Source organism: Prionailurus viverrinus, chromosome B2, assembly GCF_022837055.1.
Source record: "Prionailurus viverrinus isolate Anna chromosome B2, UM_Priviv_1.0, whole genome shotgun sequence".
NCBI classification, from domain to species: Eukaryota; Metazoa; Chordata; class Mammalia; order Carnivora; family Felidae; genus Prionailurus; species Prionailurus viverrinus.
The window spans coordinates 132,754,291-132,779,831 of record NC_062565.1 but is presented as its reverse complement, the minus strand read 5'-3'; the positions used below and the strand labels follow the sequence as shown (position 1 = coordinate 132,779,831).

At 36.5% G+C, this 25,541-nt stretch overlaps 1 protein-coding gene across 6 annotated transcripts in view; it reads right to left on the bottom strand.

The window, feature by feature from the left end:
• The window catches only part of ADGB (androglobin), a 160,645-nt gene that overhangs the window by 108,551 nt on the left and 26,553 nt on the right, over positions 1-25,541 (bottom strand). For 5 of the 6 annotated variants that reach the window (XM_047857999.1, XM_047858001.1, XM_047858000.1 and 2 more), the window contains exons 2-6: positions 22,558-22,720; positions 17,910-18,002; positions 14,518-14,589; positions 12,442-12,651; positions 630-769 (exon numbers count right to left, since the gene is read on the bottom strand). In XM_047857999.1, the coding sequence (XP_047713955.1) occupies positions 630-769; positions 12,442-12,651; positions 14,518-14,589; positions 17,910-18,002; positions 22,558-22,720 (678 nt within the window). Of the gene's footprint in view, positions 1-629; positions 770-12,441; positions 12,652-14,517; positions 14,590-17,909; positions 18,003-22,541; positions 22,721-25,541 lie in introns of all 6 variants that reach the window. The other variant, XM_047858005.1, reaches the window with a different exon arrangement.

Here is a 25,541-nt window from a genome sequence, read left to right as displayed (position 1 = left end):
GTAGGTGGGAGCCAAGAGGATGAATGTATGTGGCAGACACATCTCATACATGTTGATGCACAAGACATGCAAGCATGGAAGGCATACGCAGATTTCACAAGAATATTGAAGCAAATGGAAGAAGTTTTTATCACAAATGTATTAAAAGGGAGCAGTGTTACCAAAATCCTGAGGAGGATATCAAAAACATTGTTATCCTTCAGAAGAGCTCAGGTTTTCAAGATTATAAATTATTGCTGCATGTACAGAACCTAAAACTTTAACTGGATTCCAGTGTACATGATTCGCTATTTAGATGAACCAGTACTTCCCCCTACAAAAACCACCTTTTTCTCCTGCTGAGGTGAAACACTATTTTTCACGATCACCTTCTGTTCATCGTAAGAAAGCACTGGATATAGAATAATTTTTGAGTATTTTCTCTTGAGAGAATTTTGTCTTATTGCTGGATAACCCAATATTTCAAATTAGTGGTTTTGGTATTTTTATATCAAAACGTTTACAGTGTTTGGAAAGAAAGCTATTTTAAATAGATTTTTTTTTTAATGAAGCTATGTGATATAGATGTATAGTTTTTTGTTGTTTGTCTTTTTGTTTTTATGCGAGTGATAGTTCTTCCGTCTACATACTCAACATTTGCCAGCTTAATGATAGCTTTACACAAAAGCATTGGCCAGAGTTCAAAGTCATAGGTTGTGGCTGGAAGCAATAGATTGTTGTCTTCATCAAAAGGCAGAAAGTCATCAATAGTTATCTTTCTCCAACAACCCTAAAAATGTGAAGAAAGGAAGGTACAGTTAGTGATTTACATTATTTTTTCTCATATATTATTGTATACTACTGATGTTATTATTTACTCTTTCATAATTTTACCTTACCTTCTTACATCTAAAGACTGGTGTGCTGGTTTTCAATACTACTGTGGCTGAGAATTTCAGCTGTTTTATTTAATTTAATTTATTTTATTTTATTTATCTGTATCAGCAGTCATTATTGATGAAACCTTATAAACACATTCTTGGGTGCCCATCCTATATAATGCAGTAAATCACAGTGTTTCAAACAGCAGAACCAAAACATTATACAACCATGGATAAGTTTGGTCATAATTAAATAACTTAACATAATCATAACACAAATTCTCCAAGTATAAGTAATTATTGTTCACTCTGATAGACTCAGTGACTTTAAACTTCCAATTACCAGAGTCCTTTTTACTCCTAATTAAAGATCTAATTTTTAACATGAAGTTAATTAATACTTTAATAAAATGATTATATATTTACCTGTATGCATATTACTTCACAGTTAAAAGTTTGGGACAAATGGTAACTTTAATGGTTATGAATGCAAATATTTTTTAAACTTTGGTTTTACATGCAAAATTTTACTATGAATTTATTCTTTTGCCCAAGAAGTATTTTCAGCAGTGATGCAGGCATTGTGAACCCCAAGTCTGCATTAACACCTGGCCTATAGCAGTGAATTGCTTAGAGTCTAGTGACAGGAGACATATAGGCAAATAACATAAAACATAATATTTTCATGGTGCTCTAGGACCAGAAAAGCAAGTGTGACAAATATTGCTTGTGCAGTCTTCACAAGAAGGTGACATCTGAACTAAAGATTCAAAAAACACTAGTTTTCCCAGTACATAGGGGCAACAGGGGCATGATTTCTTTGTATGGGACAAGTAACTCTGAATTCATATTGCCTTATTTAGTGATTTCATGTCTTTCTTCTCTAACGGGTCATATAGGGCAAGACAGGATTAAAACTTAGGTGTATAGCCACTCCCTCTCCTAATTTCAGATGACATGACCCAAAAGAATACACAACGAAATAAGCCGGAAACAAAAGGACAAATATTTTGTAATCCTATTTGTATGACATATTTGGAAAAAAAGCAACCTTACAGAGACAAAAGGCATACTTGAAGTTCCCAGGGGTTGGGGGTGGAGGGGAATGAAAGATTATTGTTTAAGGGGTACAGAGTTTCCAGTTGGGATGATGAAAAAGTTGTGGAAATAGATAGTGGTGATAGTTGTACAGCATTGTAAGAATACTTAATGGCTCTGAATTGTGCATTTATAACATTCAAAATGCCAAATATTATGGCACATATATTTTACCACAATGAAACCTAGTAATATGAGAACAATGTTGAACGAACCAACTAGGTTCCCACGAAAGAAATGTTTTAAAGCAGACATAAGCACTTAAACTAAACCAGTTCAATGAGTATCATCTACTTACAGCTGATCAATAATATATTTCGATTGAGAATGCTTTCATTCCTAAACACCATTGAACTGTATAGTCTAAATAGATCGAACTGCATGGTACATGAATTGCATCTCAGAAAAGCTATTATGAAAAATACACCGGGATAAGTGTTCAGTATTACATTTAAAAAGACACTTTGACTAGACTTATAGCAATTTTCCTGGGAGTTTTTTGATTCTTTCATATTAAAATTTGGTTGGTGGCTTCCTTAAGGTTTATGAAGAAATTAAATGTTATATATGTAAGTATAAATGTTACATATGAATATTATATATATGAGACCTCATCATAGAACATTGACTTTATTTATTTGAGACTTTATCTTAGAACACTGAAATTTTTGAAATTTTATTTTAGAGAGAAAGAGAACACGAGAGAGAGAGCAGGGGAGAGGTAGAGGGAGAGAAGAAAGAGAGATAGAGAGAGAGAGAATCTTAAGCAGGCTCCATGCTCAGCATGGAACCCAACGAGGGGCTCAAACCCACTGCCCTTGGGTCATGACCTGACCCGAAATCAAGAGTTGGCTGCTCAACCAACTGAGCCACCCAGGTGCCCAACACTGAAACATTTTTACACTTTTTTTTCTTACCTGCATGTAAAAGATGTACATGGGGCAGTTTTTACTGAGCTTACTGTGTTAGCACCACATAATTTGAAATGACCATCAAAATGTTTAATTACTTAGCACATTTATGAAGAAGGATGCTTCCTTTATTAGTATAAATATACATTACTAAGTTACTTTAGAATATAGTCATGTTCAAATTTTAATATCTTCCACACTTGAATTCTAGGTCAAGATAACTAAATGGCTACATATATTTATATCCTCTGCCTCCTAAGACCATGCTAAAGGGATAATAAAAAAATATTTTCGGGGGGGGGCTTGGGTGGCAGGGTCGGTTAAGCATATGACTTTGACTCAGGTCATGACCTCGTGGTTCATGATTTCAAGCCCCGAGTGGGTCTCTGTGCTGACAGCTGGGAGCCTGGAGCCTGCTTCGGATTCTGTGTCTCCCTCTCTCTCTACCCCTCCCCTGCTCATGCTCTGTCTCTCTCTCAAAAATAAATAAACATTAAAAAATTTGTTTGTTTGTTTTAATTAATAGCATCAATCACAATTACAAAAGATCAAGGAAGGAGCAATCAGCAGACAGAGATTTCAGCACGTATCTGAATGAACATAATTATATAGATTAGGATAGAACCCTAACAGCACTCCCCCACTTTCAGCCCAGTAACAGGTGGTGCCCTTCCCATACAGGGCCTGAGGGTGAAAGTCTGACTTCTGTGACTGTCCTGAAGTAAACAGGGCAGTTTCTCTTCCCAGTGGAGTCAGCGGGCAGAATTGTGACTTCTATCAACCTCCTGCAATAAAGAGGAAGTGCTTTCTGCATTAGTAGAACCTGTTGGAGGAAGTCTTATTTCCACACTCTACCCATGCAGGGATGAAGCAGTACACCTCCCCTTCCTCAGCTAGTGCTAAGGACACTGGGGGATCAAGTCTTATCATGGGACAACAAAGGAGTGACAGAGCAGAGTAGCATTGCACAGGCTTTATAAACCAAATTAACATATGAAGCACAGCCCACAAAAGTGAGCCAGGATGTGCACTCTGAATCTAAACAGGTTGACTACTTGCTAAAATAAAAAATTTAATTAGCAATCAGTCATACAACATAACACTAAAGATGTCCAGGAAACTGTCCAAAATTACCCATCATGCAAAAACCAGGAAAATCTAAATTTCAATGAGAAAACACAGTCAAGAGAGTACAGTGCCAAAATGACAGGGAATTTAGAATTTTTAGTTAAGAAATCTAAAGCAGATGTCATAAAAATGCTCCAGGAAGCAACTATGAATATTCTTTGAAACAAATAAAAAATAGAATACCTTATCAAAGAAATAAAAAATATGAGGAAAAACAACAGAAATTTTGAAATTAAAAAAAAAAAAACCCTTCATAGAAAAAGATCAATAGCAGAACGCAAATGGGAAAGAAATTGGTGAATTGGAATTTAAGTCAATAGAAATTATGAACAACCAGGAAAAATAGATTTTTACAAATGATAGGAACCTCAAGGACCTATGAGACAGTGAAAGAAGATATAACATGCATGCCATCAGAGTCCCCCCAAAATGAGAAAAAGAATGTGGGGCTGAAAAAATATTTAAATGAGTAATGACTGAAAACTTCCCCAAATTTTCTTAAGACATGACCCTACAGGTTCAAGGAGCTCAACATATCCCAGAGAGGATAATCTCAAAGAAATCTACACCCAGACACATTACATTCAAACTTCTGAAAACTGGAGACACAGAAAAAAGCCAGAAACCAGCTACCTGGCGAGAAAAGAACACCAAATCGCTCTCCAGAAACCACAGAGGCCAAAAGGAAGTATCAGACTAGTTTTCAATGCTGAGGAAAAAGGCCTGCCCAACCCACAACACTGTGTCAAGTGAAAATACCGTTTAGGAATAAGGGTGAAATAAAACATTTTCAGATAAAAGGAAGTTAAGATAATTTGTCACCAGAAGACTAAGAAAGGATGGTGAAAAAGAAAGAAGAAAAAAACATAAATAAAAACGGTAGTGAAAACAAGACAAAAAAAAAAAGGAAATGACAGAAATCTTAGGACATCAGGAGTGAAGAAAGAGTAAAGAAAAATACAAATATACGGCTAAATACAATAAAGTATTCTTTGCTTCTCGAGCTTTTAAAATTATATTTGACATTTGAAAGCAACATTTATTTTATAAAGGTTCTGAATATGTATAAAAACATCTAATCAATTATGTTATAAAGGTGTAAAGGGACCCAAATGGTGGTAAAGGGTCTATATTCTAATTTAAGTGGTAAAATGCTGATATTACTAGACTGTGATAAGCTAAGTATGTATATTTTAATCCCTAGAACAACCACTAGAAAAAAAAGTAATGCTTAGAGATACACTCATAAACACTAGAGATAATTCAACATGGAATCCCAAAGCATGTTCAAGAAAACACACAGGAATAGGGAAATAGACACAAAAAAATAAATAAATAAATAAATAACAGAAGTAACAGAGTAAGCAAATAATACAATGACAGACTTAAATCCCAATTATATCAAATATAAATTGCATACAAATTAAGGTGTAAGAAAAAAAGAAAGAAAAAGAAAAAAATAAAGTGTAAGAGCAAAGTGGATATATTTATGAAAATTAAGAATTTGCATATATTTGAATAATTCCACATGTAGAAATCCCTGAAAAATAATCATAAATGGGCAAAAATATATACACATGAATGCTATTTTACAGAATTGTATTGGTAAAACACTGGTCATAATCTAAATATCAATAAGAAATTAACAAAAAATGTATAATTATCATTACATTCAAACAATGGAGTACAAGGTATATTGATATATTAGCATAAATAATGCCCGTAGTTAGGGAAAAAACACATTATAGAATAAGAAGTATCATATGATCCCATTGTTGCTATAAATTATAAATAGTGGGTTTCATATAAGATACAAGTTTCTATTCAACCAGAATACCAGGTAGCCATCTTTCAATCCCATGAATACAGTCTCTGAGAAAACAAAGTCCTTGTTTTTGTCATTTAAAAATTGCATCTATCTATTTATTATCACTGTTATTAGTATTCTATGTTCTTTCAAGGACTGCAATTCCCATTTCAAAGAATGGACCAAAGTAGAGAAAACCAGCAGGAGAGTATTATAACCTGGCTTGTGTATTTGCCTAACAAACAGAACTGTAGGTTGCATTTGCAGATCACATGATACTGTACACAGAAAATCCTAAATACTCCACCACAAAACTATTAGAGGTAATAAGTAAATTCAGTAAGCTTGCAAGATACAAAATTAATATGCAGAAATCAGTTGTGTTTCTATATACTAAAAATGAAGTAGCAGAGAGAAAAATTAAGAAAATAATCCCATTTACAATTGCACCAAAAAGAATAAAATACTTAAGAATAAACTTAATCAGGGAGGTGAAAGGTCTGTACTCTGAAAACTATAAAACATTTAAAAGAAATTGAAGACAACACAAACAAATGGAAAACTATTCCATGCTCATAGATTAAAAGAATTAATTTTGTTAAAATGTCCATGCTATCCAAAACAGTCTACAGATTCAATGCAATCCCTATGGAAATACCAACAATACTTTTCACAGAACTAGAATAAAAAATACTTAAATTTGTATGGAACCACAAAAGACCCCAAATAGCCAAAGAAATCTTGAGAAAGAAGAACAAAACTGGAGGTATCACAATCCCAGATTTCAGATATACTACAAAGCTGTGGTAGTCAAAACAGTATGGCACTGGCACAAAAATAAACACATAGATCAATGGAACAGAATAGAAAGCACAAAAATAAATCCATAATTATATGGTCAGTTAATCTATGAAAGAGGTAAAAATATACAATGGGGAAAGGACAGTGTTTTCAATAAATGGTGCTGGGAAAAAATGGACAGCTACATGCCAAAAACTGACACTGGGCCACTTTCTTACCATACACAAAAATAAACCGAAAATGGATTAAAGACCTAAATGTGAGACCTGAATTTATAAAATTCCCAGAAGAAACCATAGGCAGTAATTTATTTGCCATCAGCCATAGAAACTTTTTCTTGATAGGTCTCCTAAAGCAAGAGAAACAAAAGCAAAAATAAACTTTTGAGACTACATCCCCCCCAAAAAAGTTTGAAACAGCTGAGGAAGCCGTAAAAAAAGGTAATATAATGAATGGGAGAAAATACTCATAAATTATATACCTAATAAGGTATACAAAATATATCATATCTAAAATATATAAAGAATGTATACAACTTAAAACCCAGAAAACCCACAAATAATCCAATTAAAAAATGAACAGAGGATCTAAACAGACATTTCTCCAAAGAAGATATACAAATGGCCAACAGACACATGAAAATAAGCTCAACATCACTAATCATTAGGGAAATGCAAACCAAAGTCACAAGGAGATATCACTTTACACCTGTCACAATGGCTAGAATAAAAAGACAAGAAATAATAAATGTTGGTGAGGATGAGAACCCTTATGCACTGTTGGTGGGAATATAAATTGGTGCTGCCAGTGTGGAAAATAGTATGAAAGTTCCACAAAAAATTAAAAACAGAAATACCACAGGATCCAATAATTCTACTACTGGGTATTTACCCAAAGAAAACAAAAATACTAATTTGAGAAGATACGTGCACCCCAGTGTTTACTGCAGCATTATTTACAATAGCCAAGATATAGAAGCAGCCCAACTGACCATGGATATATGAAGAGATAAAGATATAGTGTGCGTGTGTGTGTGTGTGTGTGTGTGTGTGTGTGTGTGTGTGATGGAATATTTTTTGGCCATAAAAATGAATGAGATCTTGCCATTTGTGACAACATGGATGGATCTAGAGGGTATTATGCTAAGTGAAATAAGTCAGTCAGAGAAGGACAAATACCATATGATCTCACTTATATGTGGAATCTAAAAAACAAAACAAATGAATAAACAAAAAAAGAAAAAGAAAAAAACACACCCATAAATACAGAGAACTGGTGGTTGCTGGAGGGGAGGAGGGGGAGAAAATGGGAAAAATGAGTGAAGGGGAGTGGGAGATACAGTTTTCTAGTTATGAATGAATAAGTCATGGGGATAAAAGGTACAGCACAGGGAATATCGTCAAAGGTATCATCATGGTGTTAGATGGTGACAGACAGTAGTTACACTTGTGGTGAGCACAGCATAATGTGCAAACTTATCAAATCACTATGTTATAAACCTGAAACGAATGTAAACACTGTGTGTCATTTATACCTCAACAATTTGAAAAACTAGGTTGGATCAATATATGAATATAAAATATATATATTTAAGCAAAATCCCTGAATAGAAAGCATCTAGACGGTAACAGCTTCTTATATATTTGTTACACATAGTAATGAATTTACTACGAGGATAGGGCATTGGATGTTCCATACGCAGTGCTATGGGGAAAAATGAAGCAAAAGCAGGTGAGATAAAGTGCAAGGGTTTCAGATACAGTGGAGAGTGAAAGCTTCAGAACAAGTGTCTTTAACACTGAAACTAGAAGATACTCAGGCATTGGCTACTGTGTTCTAAAACGAACAAACAAACAAAAAGTATTATCCAAGTATTCCATATGTAAGCAAATTATCATTCATATAGCAATCATATATAAAGGAAAATAGACCACAATATTTAAAGTTACCCAAAATATATAACATACATATTCGAAGTAAATATAAATTTGGAATGCACATTCCAACTGAATGAAAGATGAATCAAAATACAATAATCAAGGGAAGACAAGCTGTAGCAGGATGATGAGGACTAAACCCTTTTATATATAGAATAAAGGATACATAATTATAAATATGTGTTCAAAGATAAATACCAATTAAAGTGTTTATTTAAAAAGCATGTGTGCCAAGAAAATATTGAAGCAGAAGAATATTAGGTGGATCTTATTCTAAAAAATCAAATCATACTGTAAATCCATAACAATTAAAGTGGTATTTAAAAAGGACAAGAAAAATAGCAGGAGAAAATGGAGTCCAAAAACAAACACAAGTCCACATTGGAATGCAGTGTATGATCAAAGTAGTTTTCAAAATTAGTGGATAAGAGGCACCTGGGAGGCTCAGTTGGTTGAGCATCCGACTTCGGCTCAGTTCATGATCTCACAGTTCATGGGTTCGAGCCCTGCATCGGGCTCTGTGCTGATAGCTCAGAGCCTGGAGCCTGCTTCAGGTTCTGTGTCTCCCTCTCTCTCTGCCCCTCCCCTACTCGCATTCTGTCTCTGTCTCTCTCAAAAATAAATAAACATTAACAATTTTTTTTAAATAAACAAAATAAAATTAGTGGATAAAAAGTACAACATTCAATATGTAATCCTGGGGCAATTCACTGAAATTTTAGGACAAAAAGGAAACCAGGTCTTCATTTCTCACTGTAGATAAATCAAAGACCCAAATTAAAAAAAAAAAAAAAAAGCCCAAAATGCTAGATAATATAAGGGTTTTTTTTAATGTTCTTGAGATAATGATATCTTACATTAAATAACATAAACATCCTAGAGTCAGTTAATAAAAATAATGACATAATCAACTACATAAAAATTACAAGCCTCCATTGGGTAGAAGACACAAAGTTAAAAGACAAATTTCAAAGCACTTCCTCTACCCCCACATTTGTGATTATCTGCACAAATAAAAGAATACTTAGAGCTCTGTGACAAAACTTTGAATAACCTGTTTTATAAATAGGCAAAATACAGGCAATTCAAGAAGTATGTAAGAGATGCACAGATTTGATGGGACACTAGAGGACTGCACATCAGACCTTGGCAGGAACGAAGCAAGTTTGGGCAAAAGATGCACAGCCAGGCCGCGTTGCAGGAGCATGGGACACAGCATTGCCACCATCTATGTATATCCTCTCCACCCTCACATCCTCACTTAATAGCCGTTGTTGGGCAAGTGAGCACCAGGTAAGCTGATCACATGCTTTCCCCCTGGCTCTAGCGAGAGGGGGAAAGAGGAAAGATCTTTTCCTCTGGCTTTCCTGGTGGAAGGTGGTAGCGGTGGGAAAGAGAGAAGGAAGGAATACATGAAAGAAAGAAGAATAGCAATAGTGTCGCAAATCTACCATTTGTCAGGACTTTTGCTAGTTTCTTCTACACAATTACCACATTTTCTCTTTATCTGTATTCATTCCATGACATATTTGATGTCTATTATCTTGAGGGATGTGGTCTCTTTGCCTCTGTGTGCAAGGGACCCTGAAGGGTCCATGGGGCCAGGTGAATGGATCTAGAAATGCTGAGAGCCAGTAAAGCTCTCTCTCAGCCTCAGAGGGAGAACATGGCCTTGCACGTCCGCGACGAGTGCCAACAAATTGCCTACAAAAATAATTCATATGGAAAAAGTTGTGTCTCAGGGCTCAACAGTTTGGCAACAGCCCTGCAAGCCATTCGTCAGATGAGACCACTGAGGAACCAGAAGAAGCCACTGGACACCACGCCCCTCTTCCCTCAAGGGCTACCTTGTCTAGCCTGCTCAAATGATTGGATCAGACTGAAACTTCCAAGTTGGACTACATTTTTTTGTTTTTTGTTTTTTGTTTTAATTCTGAATACAGGTGGGTTTGCACCTATGAGGAATCAGTACAGTTAAAAAGAAATAAGTCACAGTTTTACTGTAAAACGGAATGTAGTGTTAATAAATGTTGCAAATTCACATAGAAGGAAATTCCCAAAGAAGGAAGGATGTCAGGAAGCAGAGAGAAAGAAACTAACAGGGTTGGTTTACTATTCTGCTGATGCTCCTTTGCAATTCTTAATAACCGTCTTGAAGTTTATTTATTTTCAGAGAGAGAGAGTGTGTGAGCACAGGAAGGGCAGAGAGAGAGGGTGAGAGAGAATCCCAAGCAGGCTTTGCACTGCCAGAGCAGAACCTGATGCCTGGCTTGAGCTCACAAACTGTGAGATCATGACCTGAGCCAGAATCAAGAGTCGGATACTCAACTGACTGGGCCACCAAGGCGCCCCATAATTCTTAATAATTTTGAACTCCCTCCCACCTCAGTTTAAGTAAATGTGTGGAAAGTGGGGAGAGGGGAGCCAATACCGGGCATTTGACCTTGTCATTCTTCCCATGTTTACCTTCTGTCTATAATCCCTCAGCCCTATCCATGGTGTATCCTTACTCTCATTCTTCGGTGTACATTAAAACTTCAGAGTCTTGTCCCCCAAATCTGCCTCCTGACTGGTAAATAAGGAAGATAAAGGCATTTAGGAAGTCATTTTCTCTCTTCACAAAGTTTTGACTTTCAAAGTCTCTCACCTTGCTGTGAATATCAAAACACCAACAATCCTATTTTAGATATCAGAGGCTAATATTACCTTCTTTACTTTTATGTCCCTGCTGTAACAATCTCACTAATTCCTTTAAAAAAAAAAAAGTCTCATTTTATTTTTGAGAGAGAGCAGCGGAGGGGCAGAGAGAGAGGGAGACAGAGGATCAGAAGCAGGCTCTGCGCTGACAGCAGAGAGCCACAAGTGGGACTTGAACTCGAGACCCCTGAGATAGTGACCTGAGCCGAGCCAGCAGCTTAACTGACTGAGTCACCCAGGCGCCCCATGATCTTATTAATTCCTAATGCCTTTCAGCATTCTCCACCCCAGGAAGGGTAGATGGTTCTGGCTTACTGAGGGGAAAGCCATGTTCTTTAGAAATACAGACTGGGTTGGTTAACTTTTCATACTTCCCGCTTCCTCAAATATTCAAGAACATTCTTCCTAAGTGACCAGGACCAGGTTCATGGGTGTACGACCTGCACAGTCACAAGGAACCTCACCCTAAGAGGGGTGCCATTTTTTTTCAAGTGCTGCTATCACCATATTGAAATTCCCAATCATTTTCGAGCAAGGGGCTCTGCAAATCATGTAGCTGGCTCTGCCTGTGAGTATGGGCCTTTAGAGAGAGCATTCCATCCACAAAAACTAAAGGGATTTCATAATCTAGTGTTACATGTGGTGTAAGCCTACTCTGCCATATAAGCGGGGTGTTTTTCATTCTCTATTTCTGCTATCCCATTTGCTTCCTTTCAGGCAGGAGCAAAAACTTTTTGTGTCAAGGTAAGATTTGTTAACATGAGTACAAATCTCAAGCTTAGGAAAAAGATTGGGTGGGACCGGGCCTCTCAGTAGCAGGAGAGAAAGAATGGACCGTATGCTCAAGCACTCTCTTTGTTCAAGACTGCATACCACATCAGAGAGAAGGGAGGAAGGAAGAGAGCCCTGTGCATCCATCTGTCTACCCACCTCCCCGAGAGGGCAGAGAGAGCAGAGGACCACCCCTCCTTGTGCCAAGCAGCAACAGTTTAAAAAGCACATGGGACTGGTGTCACAGGACTAACAACGATGCTTCTTATCGATCCCAAATTACATATGCAGGACATTTCTTCCCAGTAAGTGCACAATTGCTGTCCTGTATAAATGCATGACCTTGTATCAGCCTGGGTAACAGCATGTAAAACAAATATATTTCAATATGAAAGACAATTTTTAATGCACATGAACACGAACTTACTTACCATCCAGTAAAGTTTCACAACATACTTTCCGTAGCTATTGAATAAGGGCATGTGACCTTTCACAGCCTTGCACAGAGAGTAGATGTGTTCCCAGGGCTTCCAGGCAAGACAAGGAGGCTCCCCTGTGGTCCCTTTGAAATAATTGTTCAAAATGCCTCCATTGAATATCTTCCACACTGCATAGATTTCACTGATAATCCATCTCATCAGCTAGAGACAAAAGCCACTAGTGTTAATCAGTTGCTTTTCAGTTGTTGGTACTATAATTTAGGGGGGAAACCAGTTGAAAATCTACTTCCAGTAGTAATATTAAGTTCTACATGTAATGTGTTCCACATTTTGATTTCTAACTTATAAATAAATTCACTGTTCTTGCCTTTGTTGTTGGGAAGCAGAGTCACAATACAAGCTAAAAAGGCTTAACATTAAACATACTCTTAGCTAAGAGCTATCTTCCAGAGTAAACTGTCAGTGATTTGAGATTGATCTCCATTTCAGGTGTGTGTGTGTGTGTGTGTGTGTGTGTGTGTGTGTGTGTGTGTGAAAGAGAGAGAGAGAAAGAGAGAGACAGAGACAGAGAGGGGAGAGACAGGGTGAGAGAGAGAGAGAGAGAGAGAGAGGGAGAGAGACTGAATGCTTCTGAGAGTAGTGGTGATTTTATTCTGGAATTAACTTCCTATAAATGGTAAGCTACTCTTCTGTAAGTGTTGAGAAGTTTGAGAAGAAAATGATCTCTTTTATGTCAATAGGATCAGTTAGACAATGAATGAGATGAGAAAGAATTAAAATTGCATACACAGTTAAATCTCTAAGTCTCGTATTTCATGTGTCAGTCTGCAGGTGCAGAAGTGATCTAAGTAAAACTCCCATGGGCAGAGTTTTCAACAGGCAGCAAGGTGCAGTGGGGAGTGGGGCCGAAACAGAGACCAGGGTTTGAATTTTCTTCCAGGTCTTTCTGCTCTAGGGCACGTCATTTCACTGTCTCTAAACTGCAGTTTCTGTAATGCAGTCTGTAAAACGTAGACTATGCTATCTATTTTTCAGTATTTTACAGGGAATAGAAACAATGCAAAAAAAAAAAAAAGGATCTGTGAGTCACAGTGGTGTTAAGTAAAGACATTATTACCCTCAGTAATATTGGATTTTTGGAAATATTCATCTTATGTTTAACTGCCTGGTTTATAAGAAGATTAAATACTTGAGACTAACCTCATAAGATTTAGGTTTGCCTTAATTTACATTATCTAGGACATTTCTTCTAGTTTAGTTAAGTTGAAAAAGGTAAACCAAGTATCTTCCTGTATATCTGGTAATTTTAATATAGAATATTTTATGCTTTTCTTCCCTCAAAAAATAAAAAGGTAAAGTCTATGCATGCTCTGGATCATAAAATAAGCATATGTTAGACTAAAATATAAGGTATAAAACCATTCAAAGGTAACTTTATGCTAATCAGTAAAACCTGGTTGAAGAAATAAGTGTTTTGATTTTAATATTGGTCAAGATATTTAAGATAAGAAAGACAAAGTGTTTGAATCAATAATGACAATTGATTTCGACTGGGTCTTAGGAGAAAATAATTTTTTTAAAAAACACCCTGTTTCTGATATAACCGCCTTAGGGGAGTGGAACAGGCTTGCTTCTGATGGATAAAACCCAGGGTGTGGAGGTGGGGGTGTTTAGGTGAGATTTCCCTTCGTTAGCAAGTCAAACAATATCAGTACACCCTGCTCTGGAGCACAGAGCAGAGCAAGTCAGGCAGCAACTTGATGTCAATTACTAGGCACATGGGTCAAGAGGCCAAATGCGCAGATTGTGAGTCTCAGCTACCCGAGGTCTACGGGCAGGAGGATAGGGACACAGCAATTGTACTACCAACATTTCCCCACCATTTGCTCATTAAACTCAATTGAAGAGGCTTCTCTTCCTCTTTGAATGTCTGGCTTATAAAATACTGAGCAATTCCAAAACTTAGAGGTAAGCGAGAGATAACTGAAATTGACAGTCTGGGAACTGTTTTAAGCAGGTCTGGAAGATATTCTGCAATCAGACTTCAGTTAGAAATTCCCTACATACCTCACTGCAGAGTAAATGTTCATTTGCTGAAAACAAGTCAAACAGGATTTCATTTTTCACAACTACTGGAGTCTGAAATTAAAAAAAAAAATATATATATATATATATATATATAGAGAGAGAGAGAGAGAGAGAGAGAGAGAAAGAGAGAGATATTACTCCTTAAGAAAAATAAAGGAAATGTAGCTGAATGAAATATAGTTTCATGTGATATAAACAAGTCAAACCTATTTCGTTTCTCACAACCAGAGAAATTAAAAGAAAAAAAAATAAGCACATAATTCCATAAGATAACCCTCTTACAGCTATACGTGACATTCACTTAATACTGTAATGCCTATCAAATAGAGTCTTTTCATATAAAAAAAGGAATGTTATAAGATATGATATACGCAGATAAAGTCAGCATGCATACACACATAAACTGACAGTTTAAAAAGTGACCTAAAATTTAAGTTAACCTCTCAAGTTACACCTGAAGCTTAGTTAACACGATAGCAGGAAAAATATCTTCATCTTTGATAAAAAATATTAACTGTGACAGCTTTTTAAAATCTTGCCCAATTTCAAATCCTGTTATCTTTTTAAGAATTCATCTAATGGTCATTATTTTATTGGTATATGTCTAAAGATGCTTCTATATACTTAGAGCGCTAATGAATAAACACAATAAAGGAAAATATTATTTATAGTAGTTTTTAAAAATGTGTTACAATTCATATCAAGCTTATATACTCAACATATCAAATTAACATAAATGTGTTTTTGATTAGTAAAATCATGGAAACTAATGCCATCAACTACTCTCAATCACATGGACAATTAACACCTTGAAAACTCAACAAAATATTGTTTTACGTCTGAGAAAAAACTTACTAACTACCTTGAAGGCCTGAACTGACTGTTATGTTTATAATTTATGAACATAGCAAGTTACATACATATTATATAAATATTTTACATAAAAATATATTTTAAATTCTGGTTTGGCTAATTAATTGCAAGGTGACACTTCTAAAATGTCCATACTCTTCAGCAAGTACCAATGTACATTGACTTCGATTAATAATAGATTAAATAAATATTGAATACCTAAAATTTGAGGAGTGAAACTTAACAGCTGCCTGCCAACAAATGAAAGTAGGCACTGACAGTGTGTAAAAGACAGCAAATATTAAGGCAGAAGTCTCTACAGAGGTCTCTATTCCCTGTACCTATACCAGAGACAGAATAAATCTTCAGACATCTTACATCTCTTCAATATAATCAACACTCAAGAGCCTGGGCCATCAATACCTGGTTCTCAGAAATAAACAGTTCTGATCACTCCCCTAGTGGTTAGGGCTTGTTAACCTTCTCAGTTGGAAAAAGTCCATGTTGGTTCTAATATCTTAAATCCAGGCTTTTCAGTTTTTTCATAACTTAGTTTCTCTCTGACTTAAATCATGTCCTGTGACTTCATCCCTTGCTTTGAGTAGAAGAGAGTAAATTTCATATAGATAATTCATTATTGGGGCACCTGGTTGGCTCAGTCAGTTAAGCATCCGACTTCAGCTCAGGTCAGGATCTCATGGTTCACGAGTTCAAGCCTCACATCAGGCTGTGTGCTGACAGCTCAGAGCCTGGAGCCTGCTTTGGATTCTTTGTCTCCCTCTCTCTCTGTCCCTCCCCTGCTCATATTCTCTCTCTCTCTCTTTCTCTTTCTCTCTCTCTCTCTCTCCCTCTCTCTCAAAAGTAAATAAAACATTTAAAAAATTCTTAAAAAAAGGAAGTTCATTACTGTTTTGCTAAATTTTTGTCTAAGCTTTATATATGCCCATATTTAATGAGTTTCAATATAAAGTGTATATATCACCATGGACCTGGGCATTAAAACTTGAAAAACATTATTCTTAGACTTCATAGTCAGCGAGACTTTCAGTTGTGGCTGTTCTGGTGCATACCCCAAGAGGAGCAGGTGCACGGGATCAAGAGAAAGAGCACAGAGGGAGAGCAGAGGTGCGAAGATGGGTGTCAACATTATAAGTTTAGGTAGAAGTGCCACCAACAACAACGGATGAATTTATTTATAAAACAAGCATATCTCTCAGAACTAAGGTATGCTAAAAAGAAAAAGAGATGGCATATAACTCTTCTACTTATTCACATTTGAAATACCCCCACTTTATGGAATTAATATCCTTTATTTGCATGAAATGTAAACTCTGCACTTCCATTGCACAGAGCCTGGATATTATTAATAATACATTACTATTAAGTGCATTATATTAACACCACAGAATTTACATTCTTCACATCAATATTACCTAACAGCATAAGTTATTTAAAGGCATAGTTCATGTACATTTGATTTATTTTATTTATTTAAAATGTCTTACAAGTAGACATTCAATAAATATTCTGATGGACAGAGGTGCATCTTCTGATTTTCTCATTTTACTAAATATCTCTGAATTTAGAATTATCTTTCTCAGATAGTAACGGTTGTTGGAAATACGGTGACTGAATTGTATTTTCTTGCATTAGTAGCAGTCTTATTAAGGCTAAAGCTTTTAGGAATAAAATCACTTTGTGTAGAAATTGAGATTGAGTGGGTTCCATAGTAAATGGAAGATTCAGCTCCATTACAAACATTTGACTCGCACTAAATAACTATTTTAGCCTACTGGTTTTCATTTAAAATGATGGTTACTCAGGGTGCCTAGGTGTCTCAGTCAGTTAAGCATCTGACTCTATTTCTGCTCAGAACATGATCTCACAGTTCATGAGTTCAAGCCACACATCTCACTGTCAATGTGAGGCCTGCTTGGGATTCTCTCTCTCTCTCTGCCCCTCTCTCTCTTTCTCAAAATGAATAAACAAACTTTAAGAAAATAAATTAAAATATGGTTTCTTGAGCACTGTGCTAGTCAATGTGATTCAAGTAGCTGAGCATGGGGTCCAGAAATGAAGATGGCCCTTGGAAAATGCTTCAAGAATACCTGGAACACAGGTAACCAAGGGCAAACCTCTCGGACTAGAAAATTAACACTAATACACACTAGAGTAAACAGAATTTCATGTCACATAGGTTCTGGCTAAGAAGCAGAAAAGGCAAAGTCAGTCAAAACTTAAGGAATAGCTTCCCACACATTTTAGGCTATCCTTTGACATCATGTAGAGAAAACTCAAGACTAAACAAAATTTCAATATTCTCTTGGAAACCAGTACAAGAAATAGTAAACTATATTGATAATCATTTTTTTCTATTAAATGCCAAAAAGCAATTCCTTTTTCTTACTAAATACCATGGGGAAAATTTACAGTGTTTTAAGAAATGAGAATGTCCATAAGTAGGATAGTACAGCCCATAGTTAGTATGTATTTTATTCAATAGTAAAAATATTTCTTACCCGATTAAATAAAAAATCCTGTGGACGCTTCCAGGAATAAATTTTCAACGATGGTGGCAATTCAATCTTTCCTTCAGGGTCTTCAAAAAAATGCTATATAAAAATATATTGAGGGTTTTTCTCTCCATATGGTTTTATTAAAATAAAAGCAACTCAATCTTAAAAAAAATTAATAAGTGCATAGATTTGATGAATAAACAAGCATTTATAGAGCAATTTTTATGTTCTCAGAGGTAGTTCATGGAATACTTGGTAAAGACTGAAGTTAACAATGCTGTATTTAATTAACGAAACCTTGATTGTTGAGTAACATTTTATTGCAGAGGAAGCAGTCCAAACAAGCATAAGCTGCTTTGGGATGTGAATTTGGTATGGTAGGAAAACAATTTGGATGGGACAGATATGGACATATTTTGCACTGAAAATATTGTGCTTTTTTTAACCTGAGTAGAGAAGATTTAAAAAGTATGATTGTATGTAAATGAAATTCATACCTCTGATCTGAATTTCATTTATTAGTTTCCAAAATTAAACTTGTTATTTTGAGATAATTATTGATTCACATGTCGTGGTGTGAAATTATAATAAAGAGAGTCCCTGTGTCCTCTTTAGCCAGTCTCTCTGATGGTAAAATCTTCTAAAACTATAGTGCAATATCACAACCATGATAATAACATTGACGCACTCAAGATACAGAACAATTCCACCAGCACAAGGACCCATCCTAGGCTCTTTTATGGCCATACCCACCCTCCAACCCCCTTACCACCTGTTTAATACCACCAGATCATTAATCTGGTCTCTTTTTCATTAATTTTATCATTTCAGTAATGTTATATGAATGAAATCAGATAGCAGGTAACCTGTGGATTGGCTTTTTGCCCTCTCTGCCTAATTTCCTGGAGATTCAATTCATTCAAGCTGTTGCATATATATATCAATAGTTTGTTCTTGTTTATTGCTGAGTAATATTTCATGATACAAATATTTGTTTGTTTGTGTACCATCTGTCCATTGAAGGACATCTGAGCTGTTTCGAATTTGGGGTTATTACTTAATAAAGCTGCTATAAATTTTTGCATACAATTTACAGGCTTTTGTATGAACATTAGTTTCCATTTCTCTGAGATAAATGCCCAATAATGCAAGTAATTTATTAGCTTCTGAGCCCATAGAATGGGTCAGTTAGTGAGCTCGGGAAGAAAAATGACATACAAATGTCTACTCTCAAATGCTAGCAATATAGTAAATTAGAGAGACTTCAAGTAGCTACTGTGTAAAAGTTCTTACAGCTCACAAGGTAATTAGGTTGTTGGGGTGGTCCTTACAAAACTGAAAAGTACTGCGGGTACAAAAACAATGCTCTATAAAGGTAAACTGTATTGTTAAAATGGGTAACTAAATTTCACCTGAGTTAATAGCGATGAGACAAATAAATATCATTTGTGATTTTTATGGTACTCATATTTTTATCCTAATGCTGTTGTGGCCTGAGAAATAGGCTCTATTTGAGGGTATTATCTGAGCTTTCAACCCAGTAATTGTCTATGTGTATCTGGAACATATTCAAGGTACTGGAATACTTGGAATGAAGACAAAGGTAATCCCAACATCTAGTCAAAATGATCAAAGAATGAGTCCCTGAAAACCAGACTGAAGTTTCCAGGAGCCACACTAGACTTCCAGGGTTGCCTCATGTTGTTTTTTCCCTCACAAATATGAACTCAGTTACTTTGAACTCCCCTATCTGACAATTCCAATCAGAGTCACCCATGGATCTATTTCTATTGTCTGATTTTTCCTCTCGTTTTTCAGCCACTTGGTTCTGTTCCTCTTCAAAACTCTAGGTAATGATGTCTTCCTCCAGAGGACAATTTTATTCCTTTCTAGCAGGCAAAGTACAAAATGAACTTCACCCTGTCAACAGTGGGTTTCAAGATTTGGTCGGCTTGGTGTAGTTCTGGTTTACCCTTACTCAATACAGAATGCTACAGCCATGTTGGGGGACTAACTGGAAGGCTGAGTGTCTGAGTCCCTTCACCTTGGTATACCCTTAATCCCAATCTCTTGCCATAGCATCATGAAATAGTTTCTCTTATTTAGCTTCCAAGCTGTTGCATTTTACTTATTTGCTCAGCAGCAAAGTCTTCACACATATAGCTTAGGAGTTGGGTAAATGTCTCGACATAAAACTATACACAAAATTTTCAGATTGTGTCTCTATAGTTACCTCTGGGATTCTGCTTCAAGTGTTAACTGTTTTTGTAGCCCCAGACAATATCCTCTCTCTGAGCCCAGAGAAACTGACATAAGCCCCAAGTCACTACTTTCTGCTTGCCTTCTAATTTTCATGTCTTGAATTATTAAATTTCTTTGAGGAGCAAATAAAAAGGTAAAGGGGGGCCCATCTTATCATAATCTGTTGTGATTTCCTTTTCTCCATGTTAAGTTAACGGTACTCTTTCCATGTCGCTTTGCCTTAGGTGTATTTCTTATACCCACTTTACAATGCTTCATTAAATATGTCTCAGTTTGGTTTACCATCCATGTCATTTTATTGCTGTCCCTTAGCTGAAGAAGCGAGACCCAAATCTAGAATTACAAGGAAGGGTTAGCTTATCTGACGCTGATTTCCTGATCACTAGCCTCACATCTAAAGAAGTGACTTTCTATAAAATCGCAAGGATACCTGCTATAGGTCCAGGTTTATGATAACTGATCCTGGTAAAATATGGATGTTGCAAATCATGGCTAAGAGCTACTGTGCTACTGTATCATAGAAATGTAATCACCATGCTTGGAGTGTCCACCACTCACTTCTGTAGAGGGACTGTCACTTGCCACGCCATGAATGCTGAGGTCGTAGAACAGAACTGTGAGTGGGAAGCAAAATTATACCCCAGATGGTACCTTTGCGCAGTTGTAATAACCAAGGTTTGAGCTGCTGTTCTACCTTGTGAGGGCAGGAGAGGCAGAACGGAGTGTTAGCTAAAGTTCTGAAGTATCACACTCCATTGTTATAGCCCCTATTTACCACAGGAGGAGGGCTGGCGCTTCCCTAATTATGCAGTTCTATGTAGCTCCATAGTCCAAGGGCGACAGTATCTATTTTGTGGTCTGATGTTCAGCCAGCACCATTTCTGTATGTTGCCTCCAAGTGAAATGGGCATCCAGTGACCAGCACACATGTCTAGAATTTGATGCCTGGCCTTCCAGAGACCAGCAATATTTTTTCATAGTCATCTGATAAAGACATACTTGCACTCCAAGGGCCCTAACGTGTTATAGTTTAGGTCTTATTTCCTAGTTCAGAGTTTTCAGTCACTTCTACTTTTCTCTTCCTTATTGTTGGGAGTGACTCATTTTTAGACCTTTTCTAGAGCTCAAATTCTTAACTGAGGATTTGTACAATCTATCTTCCTAATGTAACTTCACATTCAATCCCCACTAGTTGTAAATTTCTGTTAAAAATATGTAGAATATGAACGTTTTCATTTGAACCCAGAGAGTTCCAAAGTCCCTTGCATCTAAAAGTGCCACAAGTTAGAACTTGAAATTGTTCAAGTACTAAGAGAATCAGCAATTCGTTATATTTACTATCTTTTGTAAACAAATTAATGTTATGAATAACGCAGCTTATAATTCCGCATTTTGTGAATAAAACATAATTGCTAATAAACACCATTTTGGAGTTCTCTATGCAAATAAAGACACCAGAGTTCAATGTGGTCATTCTGGCAATTTTGTTTTTGCTTTGAAACTGGATTGTGTTCCATAAACATTTTTGTTAAATGAATTGCTGCACCAAATAAATGGGTCCTATTTAAAATGCAACCCAGACCCATACCCCCAACAAAGAAGTCTTTAGATGTAACATTTTTAAATAGACAGAAGAACCTAAGATAACATAATTGGAAAAGGTAGTAACACCATTCTCAGCTCCAATCCCAGGGACACATCATGTCTGAATGGCCACAGATAAATGAAAAGTACCTGAGATCGTTCCCCAAATATCTTGAAGAGAATATTAAGAGGGATTCAACTGTTATCTCATATAACATCTTTAAAAAAATTGTCCCCTATAATCTCCAGATAACAGCTCACAGGTCTCCTGGGGCATTTCATTGTCTAAATCACTCTCTCTACTCTTTTTTTTTTAAATTTATTTACTTATTTTGAGAAGGGGGCGGGGTGGGGGAGGGAAAGAATCCCAAGCAGGCCCCCTGCTGGCAGCATAGAGCTCAAGGAGGGGCTCGAACCCATGTACTGTGAGATCATGACCTGAGCTGAAATCAAGTGTCAATCACTTAATCTACCCAGGCACCCCCTCTAAATCACTGTCTTTAAATGTCTGGTTCCCCACTCTGTCCAAAATCCACTAGCTAACTGTTCTATCGATTTCCCCTTTATTTCACCGTGACTCTTTGATCACGTCTCTCCTTTCATTTACTCAAATACAATCAGCAAAGCTCAGGTCTAAGGCTTGGAAAGACAGGTGGGTAGGATGGGGGGAGACAGAGGGAGAAAGACAAAATTTCTCTCCTTTGAATGGAGGCTGTGGAGAAAATGGACTCACATGTTAGGCGATCCTATTCCGTGACAAAATTTAAAACTAAAATGAAATATAGTCACCTTCAAATGGACTTACAAATACAGGGCTTTTTCCCATTTTATCCTTTTCTTTTCCACCTTTGCCTGCATCCCACTTTTCTGCATTTATGTCGGCTTCATTCCATTCTGGCCAGATCGGGAACTTCCCCTTCTTCTGCTCAACGGAGCCAGGTTGCACATTACCGCCAAAAAGGTACTGACTAGAGACAGAGCAAGGAGGCGAGTTAGTTTTCATTTGAATCTCTAAGGTAAGATATTGGATTAATTGCATGGTAGACATTTAATTATCTTGTCAGCATCCATGTTAATGACATTTTTTGATATAGTCTTACCTGTGGCAGATGGCATCCACAGGTTAACGTTCAAAAGACTGAAATACCCAAAGAGATTATTCCACAAACAAATCTTGAACTTTAGCCCTTACTAACTAATGCAAGACATTCATCATAAACACATAAGATGCCATAAATGGGAATATTTCTATACAGTTCACACTTGAAGAAAATCCTTTATGCGTATAATATTAAAAGCTTTTTGAAAATCAGCACAGATATAATTTTGATGCTTCCCAGGATAAAAGTGCTATGTGATCATTATTTTAAAAGAAAAAAATTCTTAATTAGATAAGTAGGAAAGACATACCCACCCCATTCTAGAATCCACATTGTTGACAACTGTCCATTCTTTCAAGTTAGTGGGAAAATATATGCATTTCTTCTTCAAAACATCATCCAGCTTATTCTTTTTAGACTGTTTTTCCCACTTACCAGTATATTGCAAATAGTTCCCATGTCAATGAGAATTTAACTAAATACAAATTTAATGATTGCAAACTATCCCATCACATGAATTTACAGCCTTTCATTTAATTAAGATCCTATAGCGAAAAATTTGAAAGTTTTGATTTGAATTTTGTGTTCCCTATTATAAATGAGACTGTAGGGTTATCCTTATTGCCAAATATTTGCAGACATTATTTTTTTTTCTTAAAATTTGTTTATTTATTTTTTGGGAGAGTGGGGGGGGGGTGGGCAGAAAGAGAGGGAAAGCAGCATGGAGCACACAGCAGCATGGAGCCCAACAAGGGGCTGGACCTCACAAACCGTGAGACCCTGGCCTGAGCCAAAATCTAGAGGTGGACGCTTAACCAACTGAGCCACCCAGGTGCCCCTTTGCAGACATTATTAATTCTTTTATTAGTATAGATTTTTATAAGAAGTCTTACTGTACCTAAATATATGCATATTTAAAATTTGTGATATATTTTGACTAATTAGCTACAGAGAAGTTGGACTTGTTTTTTTACTCTTATTATTAATCTATGACAATTTCCAATCTCTAAACCTTGACTTTCACTTTTTTTTATTATTGTAAATTTTAAAATCTAAAATACGCATCTTGCTTAATTTGTCAAGTTTTAACAAGTGAGTGAGGTTAGAACCCTGTTCTCAATCCTGGGATAAGCAGTGAACAAAGCAGACTAAAATCTTTACCCTTATGGAGTTCTTACTCTAGTGGGTGGAGACGCAAAAACACAGCATAAATTAAGTAAAATATATAGTACATTCAAAAGGGAAAAATGCTAGGGGTAAATATAAAATCGGAAGGGGAAACTAAAGAGTTAAGGTACAAAATTTTTAACACAGTGGTTAAGGAGAGTGGTCCATAATAGGACCATATTTAAGTAAATAGTGAAAGAAACTAAAAAATTAAGCTGTGTGGATCCGTGGAAAGACTGTTCTGGATACAGGGACGCGGCAAGTACGAAGGGCAAGAAAAAGTTTTCTACATGCGGAGAGTGTCCTGGCTTCTGTGAAGAAGAAAAATATCAGTGTGGCTGAGGGGCAGTAAAAGGAGATCATTTCAGAGAGGTGTCTGGAATGTAGAGAGTATACCGCTGATCTCAGCTAAAGGAAGGACTGGGTTTGCCTAAGTGAGGTGGGAAAAGCCAAAGGAGAGTTTCAAGCATGGATTTTTATAACCATTCTTGCTGCAGTGTCGAGAAAAGGTCAAAGGAAACAAAAGAGAGAATTTAGAAGGCACTAAAATACCATGTGAGAGCTAATGGTGACTTGGACCAGAATGCTAACAGTAGAGGACACAGGAAATAATCCCCTGTTTTTAAGAGAGAGCCAATAGATTGAATTGATATTTGCTGCAAGATAGAAGACTGTGGGATGGGGCAAAACTGAGGTAAGGAATGAAGCAGCATTTCACTTCTGAATGAGTTGCGTTCTAAATGTTTGTCACGCGTTTGTGGACATGTTGAGTAGTCAGTTAGATGTAGGATTCTGAGGCTTTAGGAGATAGCATTAGTGAAAATCTGAGTCATCAACATTTAGATGATATTTAGAGTCTTAAGACTGGATTAAATCACCAAGAAAATTACTATACCTAAGGAAAGGCACTCCCAAGAATGCTATTCAAAATACCCAACAACTGGTAAGGAATGAGCATGTCAATCCTCAAAGCCTCCAGTTCCAGTTATGCCAGATCTTATTCACCTAACTAGAGGGGTCAGGGATGTAGTAGGGTTCTCAGGGTAGGTCAGGGACCTAGGGAAGGAGGCAGAAATATCTGGGGCTCAGGGGGTTTGGTAAGGTTATTGTTAAGGCTATTCAACAATCAAATGAAAATATTTCAATATTCTAACGTCGACAGTTGTATACCTGCCCTGATACTCCATGTTAAAAGTCTGAAAGAGTAGGAAGAAAACTGAGGAAAGCAGTCAATGAGTGTGGTAGACAGAATAATCCGCCCCCATCAATATACCCACACCATGATCACCAGAACGGTGAATAGATTACCTTCCATGGCAAAAGAGGTATGCAAACAACTCACAGTATTTGAGTTGGGAGATTATCCTGGATTATCTGGGTGGCCTCAATGTAATCCCCAAGGGTTCTCAAAAGTCCAAGAAGGAGACAGAAGTACTCAGAGGGAGATCCAGAAGAATAAATAGAAAAGGAGAAGATTGAGCAGATGGCTCACCAGTCCTGTTTTCCATTTCCTACGTTTCCC